This window comes from Cynoglossus semilaevis, chromosome 8, assembly GCF_000523025.1.
Source record: "Cynoglossus semilaevis isolate Cse_v1.0 chromosome 8, Cse_v1.0, whole genome shotgun sequence".
In the NCBI taxonomy this organism is placed as follows: Eukaryota; Metazoa; Chordata; class Actinopteri; order Pleuronectiformes; family Cynoglossidae; genus Cynoglossus; species Cynoglossus semilaevis.
Window position 1 is genome coordinate 14379955 of NC_024314.1, and position 13419 is coordinate 14393373.

The 13419-nt window shown below is 46.3% G+C and overlaps 1 protein-coding gene across 2 annotated transcripts; it reads left to right on the plus strand.

Moving 5' to 3' along the window:
• Window positions 1–108: 108 nt before the first annotated feature.
• On the plus strand, window positions 109–13409 carry LOC103382256 (wings apart-like protein homolog). Of its 2 annotated transcripts, none has more exons than XM_025058162.1 (16): window positions 109–430; window positions 2017–2513; window positions 6047–6779; window positions 6961–7406; window positions 7509–7639; window positions 8876–8968; window positions 9110–9280; window positions 9365–9501; window positions 9606–9717; window positions 9928–10179; window positions 10691–10802; window positions 10898–10992; window positions 11093–11169; window positions 12756–12892; window positions 12986–13101; window positions 13194–13409. In XM_025058162.1, exons 2-16 carry the CDS (start codon window positions 2039–2041, stop codon window positions 13407–13409), a joined length of 3303 nt encoding a protein of 1100 aa, XP_024913930.1. In that variant the 5' UTR covers window positions 109–430; window positions 2017–2038. The 2 variants fall into 2 exon arrangements, with proteins under 2 accessions (XP_024913930.1, XP_024913931.1); XM_025058163.1 differs by having other exon boundaries at window positions 110–430; window positions 6961–7331.
• The last annotated feature ends 10 nt before the right edge of the window (window positions 13410–13419 follow it).

The window sequence follows — 13419 nt, forward strand, 5'->3', positions numbered from 1 at the left end:
TGAAAACGCTATGAAAGGCAAACTACCGCGGTCAATGTATGCTTTTATTTTCTTGACTAGATTTGCCTGCTCCGGTACATCGTAATTCTTTATTGTATCTTGACGATGCGGGGGAGGCCAATGGAAGACTTCGTCCGAGACCCGGAGAAGACAATCGAGAGGCTTTTAGCCCGATATTAGGAGTACAGTTTGTCGCTTTAGTTTGACAGATCGTTCTTTTGTCGTCGCTCTGGATCCGCGGCTTTTACTGGCATCGTTCACATCCATACATCCACCTTGAGTGACTTATTTCAAGGCTTGTTTTTAGCAATAAAGCAACTAGGAGCAGAGGAAGCAGCAGGCCGCCGCAGACGCTCCGCTCCAGAGCCTGGCGAACAACCGCTGCTGCAGATTGTTTTATTTAAAGTGGATCGGCCCTTTAGCTCACCAAGTAAGTTTTTAAAAATGTAGACATCATGTCCTTTTTCATATTAACTTGTTGATGGTAGAATTTCCTTACGCAACACGATGTCAGTTTGTTTATTGTTAGCTATTAGCTTCAGCTTAGCCGTCATCGGATTTGTGGCCAATGCTAAGGGCTAAACGATGAGCCAATGCTGAATAAAATCATGTAACAACTTGACATATATGTTTGTAAATTCCTTCTTCATCATTTGCTTCAATCCTTTATGTGTTTCTTGACCGTTATCTGTCTGCTATCATGTACTGACAGCACTGGTAACACCTTGTTAACGATAGCTTTGAGTAGCAGCTATCTAGCGTTAGCCTTGTTTTGTCAAAGCAGCTGCGAATGAGTGAAGCTGCGGAGCTGCTGACTGTCACACGTTCACACAGCTTTATATAAACACCACACGGCGGATTATTCAGAAAATAAATAAATAAAATGTCACATGAACAAATTCTGTTGATTTTGTCAGTATAAATCATAGGCAGTTAATTGGCGGTCATGACGGAATTTCCCTGATCATAACAAATACGTGCAGTTAAAATTTCATGGCAGATAAAGTCATTGTCAAAGAAAGCCGTCTGCACTCACGATTTTTATGTTGTGAAACATCACCTCCAATTAAACAAGGTATTTTGTTACACAAACAATTCACTTGTATAACGACGATGACCTCAGTGTTGACTTCATAATTCAGATTTTTGACTGTTCTACTATTCATTACATTTAGTTAACTAGGAATTTTTTCCCTTAAAATGTTGAAAAATAGAAAACAGTGACCGTTGTTCCTCAACCTTTGTAAGGTGATGCTTTAATGTCACCGATTTAGTTTTTTTAAATGATATTCAGTTTACTATAGAATATTCTTATATGAATATTGTTTATTCATGTTTTACAGGCTGACACAGAGACCCTTGGCTTATTTATGGACTAACAGCCTGTGATTAGTCTGTTATATGTCCTAGCTACTGAATGCTTTTCTTGTGACGTCAATGTTGCATGAAAACATATTACAGTCCTTCATCTCTGTTATCTTGAGATTCCAGACCGTCCTTTTATTGCATCATAAACACCTTGTCTTTATAAATTGTCTCAGTTTTGTCTGTGGCCTCATAAAAAGGCCTCCACACATGTCAGGGGTCCAATCATCTCACTGCATCCATCAACTGTTCCTAAGTGTTCCGGAATGTTCCAGGTCTCTGTTTCTTATTCTCTCTGGTCCTTGTTCTAAGCTGCTGCTGCATCTTTGTCCTGTTGTGATTGCCTCTTCCTTCTTGTTTGTCTTTAGCTTCAGTGCCAGTTTGTATTTATTTCCTAGATATAATTGATGAAAGAAAAAAGTAAAGCATTTAAGGATCAAGGCTCTTTTAAAGAGATTAAAGCCTTTCTGATTAAAGGTTGCAAATTAGCAGTTAATTACTGCTCATTAAAGTCATACACGTTACAAAACAATTTCATTCTTGAAAGTAAAAAGAATTGACATTGTTATTTTATTGGAGAGACCGATTATTGACCTCTGCCATTGATTTTGTAACTTTGACAGTTTCAGTGTTCACTCTTTTTTTTTGCAGAGAATATGACCCAGAAGCAACAATGACGTCCAGATTTGGTAAAACCTACAGCCGAAAGGGCGGAGAGGGCACGTCCAAGTTCGACGAGGTTCTGTCCACCAAGAGGGGCACCCTCAGCACCAAATGGGGCGACACCACCTACAAGGCCAAGGTGGGCTCCAAACGCCCCAGTGCCACCAAGAATGTCTCTGTGCTGGACGTTTCTAAAAAGCCCCGCCCCTCTGATGATGGCCTGGAGGATCCTTTTGGCTTTGACAGCGACGAGGAGTCAAAACCTGTGTCGTCTAGAAACGGCAGCACTAAACCTTCACCCGTGAAGCCATCTTCTGCAGAACCACCAAGAGCAGAGAGACCAAGCACTTTTCTGGACACTGGAAGCAGGTCCAACCTCCAGGGGCCGACCAAAGACCTGTCATGGCTGCCGTGCGAGAAGAGCCACCCGAGGCCCGCGGAGAACACAGCACGGTTCTTTAACAGCAGCAGCAGTAAGAGCATAGGTAAGAAAACATGTCAAAAAATATTTAGTAAATTAGCTTTGATCTGTTTTAAAGAACCCAAATATGAAATGTTCCTGAATTAGTTTACGTCACAGGGGAAGGTAAAAAAAAAACAGTTAAAGTCAAGGGTCTTGGGCCACGTGATCATCAGAAAGAAGTGAGATGATCTGTCCCTCAACATGAAGACATTTGACATTTCTTCTCCAATAGTTGTTGTTTCTTTGTTTATAGACACGGAGACTGAATGGGTTCTGATGAAGCTGCTCTTGTGTTGGTTGTGAAAAGTAGAATCAGAGTTACAGACTCCTGGTCCTGGTCCTGGATCTTGTTGAAGTACATGGTGTTACAGTCCAGCAGCTTTTTTTTTTGGGAATTTGATGCAGTGAAGTTTTTTTTTTTTTCTAGTTCCTTAGAAAAATATTTTCACCAAGAGTTCATGATTTTAAAAGTTTGATTTTGTTAGGAACTGACGTACGTAGGGCTGAGAGAGTCACAACAAGCAGACGTTTGACATAAAACAGTCACATTTGTCAACAGACGTGTGTCCTGTCCTGAGTCCAGTTATGTATGGACAATCTCATGATTAATCATGATTAATTATTGTACTTTGTTGTCATCCTGTTTACCACCATCATTAGTGCGTTAGGAAACGTCTCGTCTGCGATTGACTTTTTACTTTGACTCTAGTCACTTTGGGAGGAATCTAATAGGACCAATCAGGTCTTATCATTTAGGCCGTAGCTGCCGTCACAGTCAGTTGGTGTCGCCCCCAGCTGACGACCACCTGTCAATGACACCAGCATCTCCAGCTGGCAGAAGCACAAACCAAACCAAGTTGAACGGAGCGCTGACTCGTCTGTTTACTGGGAGCAGCCATGTTGACTCTGTAAACGCATGTTTGGTGACACTAAGAGTACACAGAGTACAACAGTATTAGACAGGATGTTTTTACATTCTAAGTTTACATTTAATGTTTTTTAATTAAGGCTTTTTCCTGATGGATAATAATCTAATGTGTTAAAAATGGAAGCAGCAGAAATCAAGATGAAAAGGAGCTTCTAAATGACGAGGACAAAAATGTCCTGCCGTTCTTGCAGCAGATTTACTTCAACTGGATTGTCTGAACAGGCAGAGCCAGTGACGAGACTGGAGTCACTGTCTGTCTCTGCTGTGAGAAACTGAATGTTCTAGAGTCAAGTATGAACTGAAGGGAAGTTTTCAACACTGGGTTGAGTTGAACCATATCTGTCATCATCCAACCCTGGCTGCCTAACGCCACAGTAGAAGACAACAGTGACCTCACGGTGTTCTGTAGTGTAGTGAGTCAAAGGCCCAGGTGGACATGCTGAGTGGACAAAGTCTGTTTGGTCTCTGAAAGCTGGTGCAGAGGTTGAACCTCCGTCTGTAGAGACGCGGCTGCGACGTTGTCAAAGTAGGACTGAACAAACAGAAGCAGTGGTCGCAGTAGATGATAGGTACGTGTGTGTGTGTGTGTGTGTGAGACACCGCAGCTGACTGTCCACACTGACTCACACAGTCCTGCTGGACCCATTTTCTTTTGCGCTCAGTCAAACTCCGTGATAAAATGAAGACAGCACGCACTGTCAGTGTGATGACACCGACATCCTGTTTGAAAACCTGTGCAAATACAGATGTTCACTAATGTGATGCTGCAAAACAAGTTTCTGTCTGGGTTTAAAATGAAGAGCAAACAACAAAAAAACCACAGGAGGCTTCAACAACAGCAGCAGCAGCAGCAGTGGGAAGGTTAGTGGGTCACAGCCCACCTTCCATTTCTCCTGTGTCTAAGTATGTCAGTGTGTGTGTGTGTGTGTGTGTGTCCTGTTTTCAGTCGTACAGGTGGTTCTATCAGTAGTTATGATCTCTGTTGTTCTCGTTAATAAAAATGTAGTTTGACCACAGTATTTATTGGGGCAGTGGTGGCTTAGGAAGGAAGTGGACTTGGGTCTGGAAGGTTGCAGGTTCAAATCCACCAACTGCCCAGGTGCTCTGAGCATGGCACCGCCCCCCACTCACTTGCTCAAAGAAGCTGTCCACTGTTCACTTTGGTGATGGGTTAAAGCAGAGCTCACATTTGTCTGTGTGCAGTGGTGAGCTGTGTCACAATGACAAGGAGTTCACTCTCCTTCCTTTCCTTAAAGAAGCGTTTGCTTTTATGACGATTGTTGACAAATATGTTCAAATGTCTGTTCATCAAGGCCAGAATATTCCCCTGAATAATCTGGGACGTACTGATACCTCAAAGACATTGTAGACAGGACTGTCATAAATGTACGTTTTGAAAGGGTGAAAATTCACAATCACGACTCTTCAGCTCCAGTAAGGATGAATGAAAATTCCTTTTCTTTTTGTAGCGTTATTCTTTATTCAGTTGGTTTATTTTTTTTTTGTTAGCTCTAATTATTTTTTGTGTATTTAGTTTCAAACTTTGGTTCACAAACAAACTTCAGGAGTTCAAAAACCGAGGTTCCACCGTATCATCATTTGGATTAGTCACAGATTAAAACAGAACCGATCTCTACCTGCTGTTGATAATTGTTCTTCTCCAGAAATGTTGCCATATAAGTTGGGATTAACTCCAGTCACAGTTGGTTATGGTGAATCATGATCAGTCCATGGACACCCCAGGACTAATCAGATTAGAAATAAAAATCACAGTCAATCAATTGACAGCCTTAGTTGTAGTTTGTTGGACTATGGGAGGAGAATCCCCCATGATGCTTTGCACTTTGTCTGAAACGTTTCAGCACGTGTGACGACAGTAGTTTGTTCATTTCCTCTGTTCTTTTTATTGGAAGATGTTAATAAAAACTAGTACTAGTAGTTGATCTGGGACTGATGGAGGTACCAGTACCAGCACTTCCTGGTGCAGCTCAGTGTGTAATTCCTGTGTCAAAATATAGTGGCGTCAAAGTCGTTTCCTGTGACTGGTGTTATTGCGTGAACTTCGGCAGCCCGACCGTTGACCGTTGTAGCTGTAAGCCAGTGTTGGGTCACTGCTGCAGCAAACCACAGGGACAATGGAGACATTTGAGCAAAAAACTCTAACTCTCAGAGCTCTGACCCACTGGTACCAGTCTGTTGATTCTGTCTGAATGTTTTATTTGATTTTAACTTCAGGAGATGCCGTTTTTGATGAAATGAAGAGTGATTTATATTCCACAAGTCTCATACAGTCTGTCCTGGGTCTTCACTGCCTGGTCTTTACTCTCCACTGCATCAACGTCCTATAAAATAGTGAATCTTTTGGGGTTTTTTTGTTCTTGTTTTATGTATTAATTCATTGTATTGTTCTCTTGAGTGAAATAATACAGAAGGCTTTTTACTTTCATTAAAATGACCATGCAAATGGACAGTAGAGGTCAGTAATGAGCACTATAGCTTGTCTTGCTCTTGCCCCCTCCTGAACCTGTACATTTTTTAAAATTTTTAGCTTGTAATGTATAGAATACAAAATTAATTAGAAACTATTGAATTCATTAGTTAATTGTTGCTTCCTTTCTTCACCACAGGGAGGCAGCAGACTTCTGTGTCATTACCAGAGAAGCAGCACAGCTACTCATGGTACCAAAATGCTTCAGAAAGTGACAAGAAGCCACTGGCTCAGACCACCACCCTAAAGACAGGGTCCAAGGCCGAGTCCACCTACGACTCCTGGGACGCCATCATGGGTCTGCGCCCCCCGTCACCCAGTCAGGAACCTCGTAACCCCGCCCCCACGCTCTCCTGGGCTTCAGCAGGCACTGCTGCCGCTTCTTGTGACCTAGTACAAACTCGGCACGAGAAGCGGCCGACTCCACCCCATCTCCAGACCCCCGCTGAGACGGAGGACCCGGGGGGGGATTCTGGTTTCCTGGTGGAGACGTCCCAAGTCACTCAGACATCGTCCTCGTCCTCATCAACACTGGTCAGGAATTCAAACTGTCGGACGTACAGGAGGCCAAACAAACAAGGCCCTGGAAAAGCGCAGGACTGTGCGAGCTCTTGGTCGGATTGTAGTGTTTCCAAACCCTCGTCCGACGGCGGCAGGGGCGGTGGCCGAGGGCGGGGCAGGACGAGGGACTACACGGTGCTACACCCTTCCTCTCTGTCTGTGTGTAATGTCACCATTCAGGACAGAACAGTGGAAGAGTTGAGCAGCGACACAGCACCCCCAAGTGGCAGCAGTACTGCTGCTTCAGGCAGCGCAACAGATCTTGGAGAAGCAGGATGGCAACGGAAGAAGACGGAGCAACAGAACACAGGGTGAGGGACAAATTAAACAGAGACTAAAAGATAGCCAGAAATGTCTAAAGGTTAGCCTTAAACAGAGACCTCAAATGAATCATATATATATATATATATGTTATATATATACATATATAAAGAAGCTAGCTTGCTAAGTGCTAACGTACTTGTTATCTGAAACATGCCGTCATCTCCACAGGTGCAGACAGACCCAGACCAAGTTGAAGAAGGAGAGTAAGCTGGACCTGTTTGGTTTCAGTGACACTGACGTGCACCAGGAGGCGAACAGCGACGGCAGCACAGACCACGCCTCCAGCTACAAGATCAAATACTTCGGCTTTGACGACATGAGCGACAGCGACGGCGTGGAAGACGATGACAGATCCAGGGGGAGGAGGAGGAGGAAGAAGAAGAAGATTTCAGCAACCAAGTCTGAACTTGTGGAAGCTGAAGAAGAAGAAGAAACGTCCGAACCTCCTGACCCCTTCGAGAGGCTGGAGAACCCAGAAAAACCTCCTGCTGTGGGGAACAAGAAGAAATCAGAGAGGAGAGAAAACAGCGTCACAGAAGGTGAGGAGCCAAAGAAAGAGGAGAAGAAAGGGGAGAGAAGAAGTAGAAGAAGAAAAGGAGAGCGAGGAGGAGCAGGTGAAGAGAGTCAGATGGAGATAATGACAGTGACAGCAGCGTCAGGCCTGGGCCAGGGGCTGTAGATGGTGACATCACAGGGTTCTCCTCTTCTGTCTGCAGATGTTCTGGACTTCTCTGAGGAGGGGCTCAAGGTGGTGGCCTGCGGCCCCAAGAGGCAGAAGCAGCCGAAACCTACACAGGAGAAGAATCCTGCCGACACATTCCGGAGAATCTTCAGTGCTCAGAAAAAGGTCTCACACACACACACATACACACACACACACACACACACACACACACACACAGTGACATTGAACATGCCAGGCTGGAGGTCAGTAGAATTATGAGTGTCCCTAAGAAACCTGATCCAAACAGAATACTTTTGAAATACCTGCAAGTGAACAGGTGTTATCACAGCGCCCCTCACTGGTGTCTGTGTGTCATGACTTGTTAAATGTTAGAGCTGTGAGATGTGGTCCATAATCCGTCCTGGAGATTCTTCTGCGTGACAGCCATGTGATTGGTTGGTTTCGCCATAATCCGTCCTGGAGATTCTTCTGCCATGTGATTGGTTGGTTTCATAGATGATCGTCCAGGACTCTCAGTGTTGTTTGTTGGCAGCAGGGGGCAGTAAAGCCCCTACAGTCTGGGTCACAGTACAGTCACTAATGGATGGACTTTATATTGCTCAACCCTACTATATGTATAACTGTTAGCTAACAGCTAACAGGCAGAACAGCGACACCAACCATTGCAAGGGTGATATATCGCCATCTGTTGGAGCAGAGTAGGGTGAACTTATAGTAAAGTTCACCCAAAGAAGTTAATATCTGGTCTGGATGAGGTCACTCGTCCTCTCCCCCCTTCCTGTAACCCCACTCCCCCGTCAGTCCATTAGTCAGTCCAGGTTCCTGCAGGAGGCTCTAATCCAGAGAGTTGATGGTCCAAGTCCTCACCAAAGCTGCTCTTTGTCTCATTTTATTAACCCTGCAGGGAGCACACACACACACATAAACATGAACAAAAACACATGCATAGACACACATCTCTCTCCCTCTCTCTCTCTCCCATTCTTTGTCTCTGTCTCTCATCCTTGTCAACAGTTTTGTGTTTAAAACCCTGGTAACCACAGGTTTGGCAGGAACTTAAAACAGGACAGAAGTGGAGCCAAAACAAAAGCGTCCTGGTTCCAAAGTTACTCCAGTGCCCCCCCCCCCCCCCTCTCTCCCCCCCCCCCCCCTCCCTTCACCCCCCCTTCTCTTGTTCTTCAGTTGTATTTACATCTTCAGCTTCAGGAGTTTCTCTAAAGTTCTAAATTGACTTCTCCATTCTCTAAGTTCTCCATCGATTGTTGACAGGAGCTCAGGTGTCGTTGATGAACTGACCTGAAATGTTCCATTCCCTTCAGACACGTTTGTCTCATTGTTCTGCGTTACATTAGAACAGCCTTCACAGACATGACTCCGTTTGTCCTCTTCATCTCACAGTCTCCGACCAAAGCTGTTTATAACGCCAGACACTGGACGGTGGACAGTGAAGAGGAGCCGCCGCCTGGACACTCACGGACGCAGCCGTCCCCTGTAAGTGTCCTCCAGTATTTGGTTTTGGTTTTTATCTTTCATATTTCGATCATTCAAAGTTTAGTAGGAAACGACTTGGATCAGAAATATTTTAGTGTCGATGTCGACTGACGACCAGTCGTCTCCCTGTCGTTCCTTCAGACCACAGCGTCAACAGCAGGACCCAGCAAAGAGCAGCCTGAAGGTCCCAAGGACGACGCCGTCTTCAAGGCTCCGCCTCCTCCCCCCAAGATCACCAAGTGTGTCACCGTGCCCACTGATCTGTACCAGGACACCGTCACCACCATCAAATGTCACAAGGAGCACAAGGAGGTAGAGAGACCTGCTCTGTCACTGTACGAGTTCACACCCACACCTCACCGCTCACTCTATCGCCCCCTGTCTCTGTGTCTGCAGCTGTACACCGTGGTGCAGCACGTGAAGCACTTCAATGACGTGGTGGAGTTCGGAGAGAACCAGGAGTTCACTGACGACTTTGAGTATCTGGCCACGGGCGTGAAGAGCGGACAGCCGCTCAACACACGCTGCCTCAGGTGAGAGCCTGCAGAGGGCGCTGGTTAGTTCTCAGAGCTAAAGTTCAGGTTCTTTTTTTTTCTTCTTTTCTTCCATTTAATCCTCTGACGTTTCTCCTTCTCAGTGTGATCAGTCTCGCCACCCGCTGTGCGATGCCCAGCTTCAGGATGCACCTGCGGGCTCGTGGGAAAGTGGCCCAGGTCTTCAAGACCCTCAACGATGCCCCTCAACACCCGGTAGGACTGACAGCCTACACATCTGTTCTACCAGTCTGGACTGTGGTCCATGTTGAACTGACAGTCAGTGTTGGTGCTCAGACCAGCGTGTGGTCCAGTTGGACATTATTGACTGTGGTCTCTGTGAAGTTGTTCATGTTTTTCATCCTAACACCAGAGCAGACGAACTGATGAAGAAGCTGTGAATAATTCACCGTCTGCTCTCCTCAGACTCTGGCTCTGTGCACCGCCTCACTCATGTACATCCTGAGTCGAGACCGCCTCAACATGGACCTGGACCGCTCCTGTCTGGACCTGATGATCCGGCTCCTGGAGCTGGACCAGGACCAGGACCAGGGGAGCGGGGCCGTGGCTGACTCCAGTGCTCAGTTCAGCGCCCGGGAAATTGCCAAGATGAAAGAGAGGATCAGGAAGCTGTGTGACACGGTGCACAACAAACACCTGGACCTGCAGAACATCACGGTGCAGTTCACACTGAGTCACACACACACATTTCCTACACGTGTGTACAGTAGATATTATTGGAAGAGCTACAAAAGCTCAGGAGGGAATTTTTCAGCAAGAACAAAAAACAAATGCAAATTGTTTTTTATCTTGTCCATCAGTCGGACAGTCGGGTCACATGACCTTTCAGAGCTGCAGTTTGACCCTAGAATCCTCTTGACCTGCTTCTTGAGGCTAACCACTAACGGTCACTTATGTCAGAGAAAAGCATGCAGTGAAATGTTGTCTTAGCCAGAAGAATAGAGGACTGAAGCTAAAAGTTAGCCAAATGAAAGTTAGTCACGGACAGTTTTCTGTAGGTAAATAAAAGTTCATTCATTAAAGGCTAAATATTAGCCCAATAATAATCTACACATAAACTCAGATCTTGGTCACAAAATGTTTATAACAAAGATGGCTCAGAGTTGGTCCATAGAAGAGTGCCATCTAGTGGTTGTATGTGGTTTGAGCGTCTGTCCTGTCCCTGCAGACGGGTCACCTGGCCATGGAGACGTTGTTGTCTCTGACCTCAAAGAGAGCAGGAGACTGGTTCAAAGAGGAGCTGAGGCTGCTGGGAGGACTGGACCACATCATCGACAAAGGTCAGGGTGGGGTTTAAAAGTAGGCGTGGCCAAAAAATATATTTTTATTATTTTATCATTTAATTATAATTATTTTATCTTATTTTTTTCTGCAGTGAAAGAATGTGTGGACAACCTGAACCAAGAGGATGAGGAGAAGCTGGGCTCCTCACTGTGGGGGGCCGAGAGGTGTTTACGGGTCCTGGAGAGTGTGAGTCCACCGCACACACACACACACACACACACACACACACACTTGTTCAGATGACTTCACATAGTCTTCTAAAAATGTGTGTGTTGGTCTAATCCAGGTCACGGTCCACCACCCTGAGAACCAGAACTACCTGATCGCCTACAAAGACTCTTCTCTCATCATCTCTTCAGCCAGGTGAGTTCCCTCGCTCCTCCACACGTCTGTCTTCAGCCGCTCCGTCTCGTTGTCCTGTCTTGGCAGCTGTGATCCAGTGGGTGGAGTCGACCCTCAGGTTTTCTGCTGTCTTTTATTTTTCCTTCGTGTCTTTGAAGACGGGTCATTTAAAGGTCAGAGACAGAAAAGAGTTAGAAAGTAGTGAAGCTACGTCTCAGTTTGTCCACAGAGGGGCAGCCTGTCCACCTCCAGCACATGATGTCACGTCCTTAACCAGACGACCCCGTGAGACTGTGACCTGTTGTTACAGACAATCATTATGAAAAACATGGTCTGATTTTTGTGGTTCAATTTCCTGGTCGTGACCTCCTGTCAGTCACAGCACTGACCTCGGATACAGTCAGGATGTGAGGAGGGAAAGTGAGGGAGAAGGAAACACGCACCTGTGATCCTCCTCACCCGAGGAATTGTTTGACCTTTGACCTGAACCCTTAACCAAAGGCCGATTTCTTAGATTTTCATCCATCGTTTTCGGCTGAATGTCACCGCCGTGTCGCTTCACTTCTCGGCTCCGCCCCCTTCACCCTCCGTGTGACCGGACCTTCGCCCCCTGCAGGACGTCTGCAGTGAGGGTGAGGAAGGGGGAGGAGGAGGGAGGTCCACAAAGAGCTGCTGTTTGAGCGGCTGACACAGTCTGAATGTTCAGCTGTCCCCCACGTTAACTCGATTAACTGTCAGGACTGGGGGGTGGGCCGGAGAACCAAACACACACTCCTGTTGTTGTTCTCTCTGTGTGTGTGTGTGTGTGTGTGTGTGTGTGTGTGTGTCTGCTCCTGTTTCCTCTTCGTCTTTGTCACTGTTTGCTATCGTCCTCTCAGTTTTAACCCCAGCTCACCCCCAGCTGCCTGCAGCACTAATTCAATCACACACACACACACACACACACGGACAGACGTGGTTTCATACACACAATCAGTTTGATTTCCACCAAAGAATTTCAACAATGACACAGAAAGATGTCAAGCTTAGTCAGAAATCTGTGGAAAACATTGAAAGGTTTAAAGGAGGAGGAACAACGGAGTCAAGGTTTGTGAACAGAATGGTTTGAAGCTGAGGTTACGGCACCGAGGGCGACCTGGTGACGTGATGCTGGTCCAACCTAACACCTGAAGGAAGGTCAGAGTTTTCATGGCTGTTTTACTTGGACATTGTTGGATTAACACAGATTATTTTGCGTGTGTTAAACTGTGGAGGTGGTGTTGAGTTGACCCTCCACTCGTCTCCTCACTTCCTGTGTCCTGATGTCCCTCACTCTCATTGACTCTAATCTGGTTAATGACATCATCAACCTCCTGCATCTGTCCGAGTGTGACCGTGTGTGTGTGTGTGTGTGTGTGTGTGACCGTGTGTGTGTGACCGTGTGTGTGTGCTGCTTTGGTTCACCAGTGCACAGGAACCATTTGAGTATTGACTTAATTTATTGGATTTCTTTTTGTTTATTCATAATATTGACATTCATTGGTATATTCATAAAATTCATAAAATCCATTCTCTCCTGTCCCCCGCGGCCCCTGACTCCTTTGGTCCTCCCCCTCCTCTTCTCTCAGGGCCCTGAGGAGGTGTGAGCAGCTGATCAGGAGGTACAACAGGGAGGTGAACTCAGGAGGAGCGGTGGTTGGTAAAGCTGTGGAGAACTGTATGAGGGCCGTGATCGGAGTGCTGCTCAACCTGACGCACGACAACGGTGAGGAGGCACCCACACGGCCAGCAGGTGGTGCTGTCACACGCTGACGTGGTCTGACCTGTGTGTGTGTGTGTGTGTGTGTGTGTTGTTCAGAGTGGGGCAGCACAAAGACTGGAGAACAGGAGGATCTGATGATCACTGCCCTGAACTGTGTTCTCAGAGTTCCTCAGTTCCTCCCACAGGAGCAGAGGTTTGACATCTGTGTGTTGGTGAGTCTCTCACACACACATGCACACGCACACACACACACACACACACGGCCTCAGATGATTGACAGGGTCTGATGACCTCCTGTGTCCAGGGTCTGGGTCTGTTGATTAACCTGGTGGAGTACAGCGCCAGAAACACCTACTCCCTGATGGAGATGAAGGTTGAAGGAGGTTCCTGTGACTCCTCCGTCCTCCTCAGTCCTCAGCTCCAGGAGATCAGCAGCACTGGACCACTGTGTGCCATCGCTGCTTTAGTCCAGGTGAGAACCTCAACAATTTTTTCATCCACCTCCTCACACCTCCCCTAAGTCCCCTAAG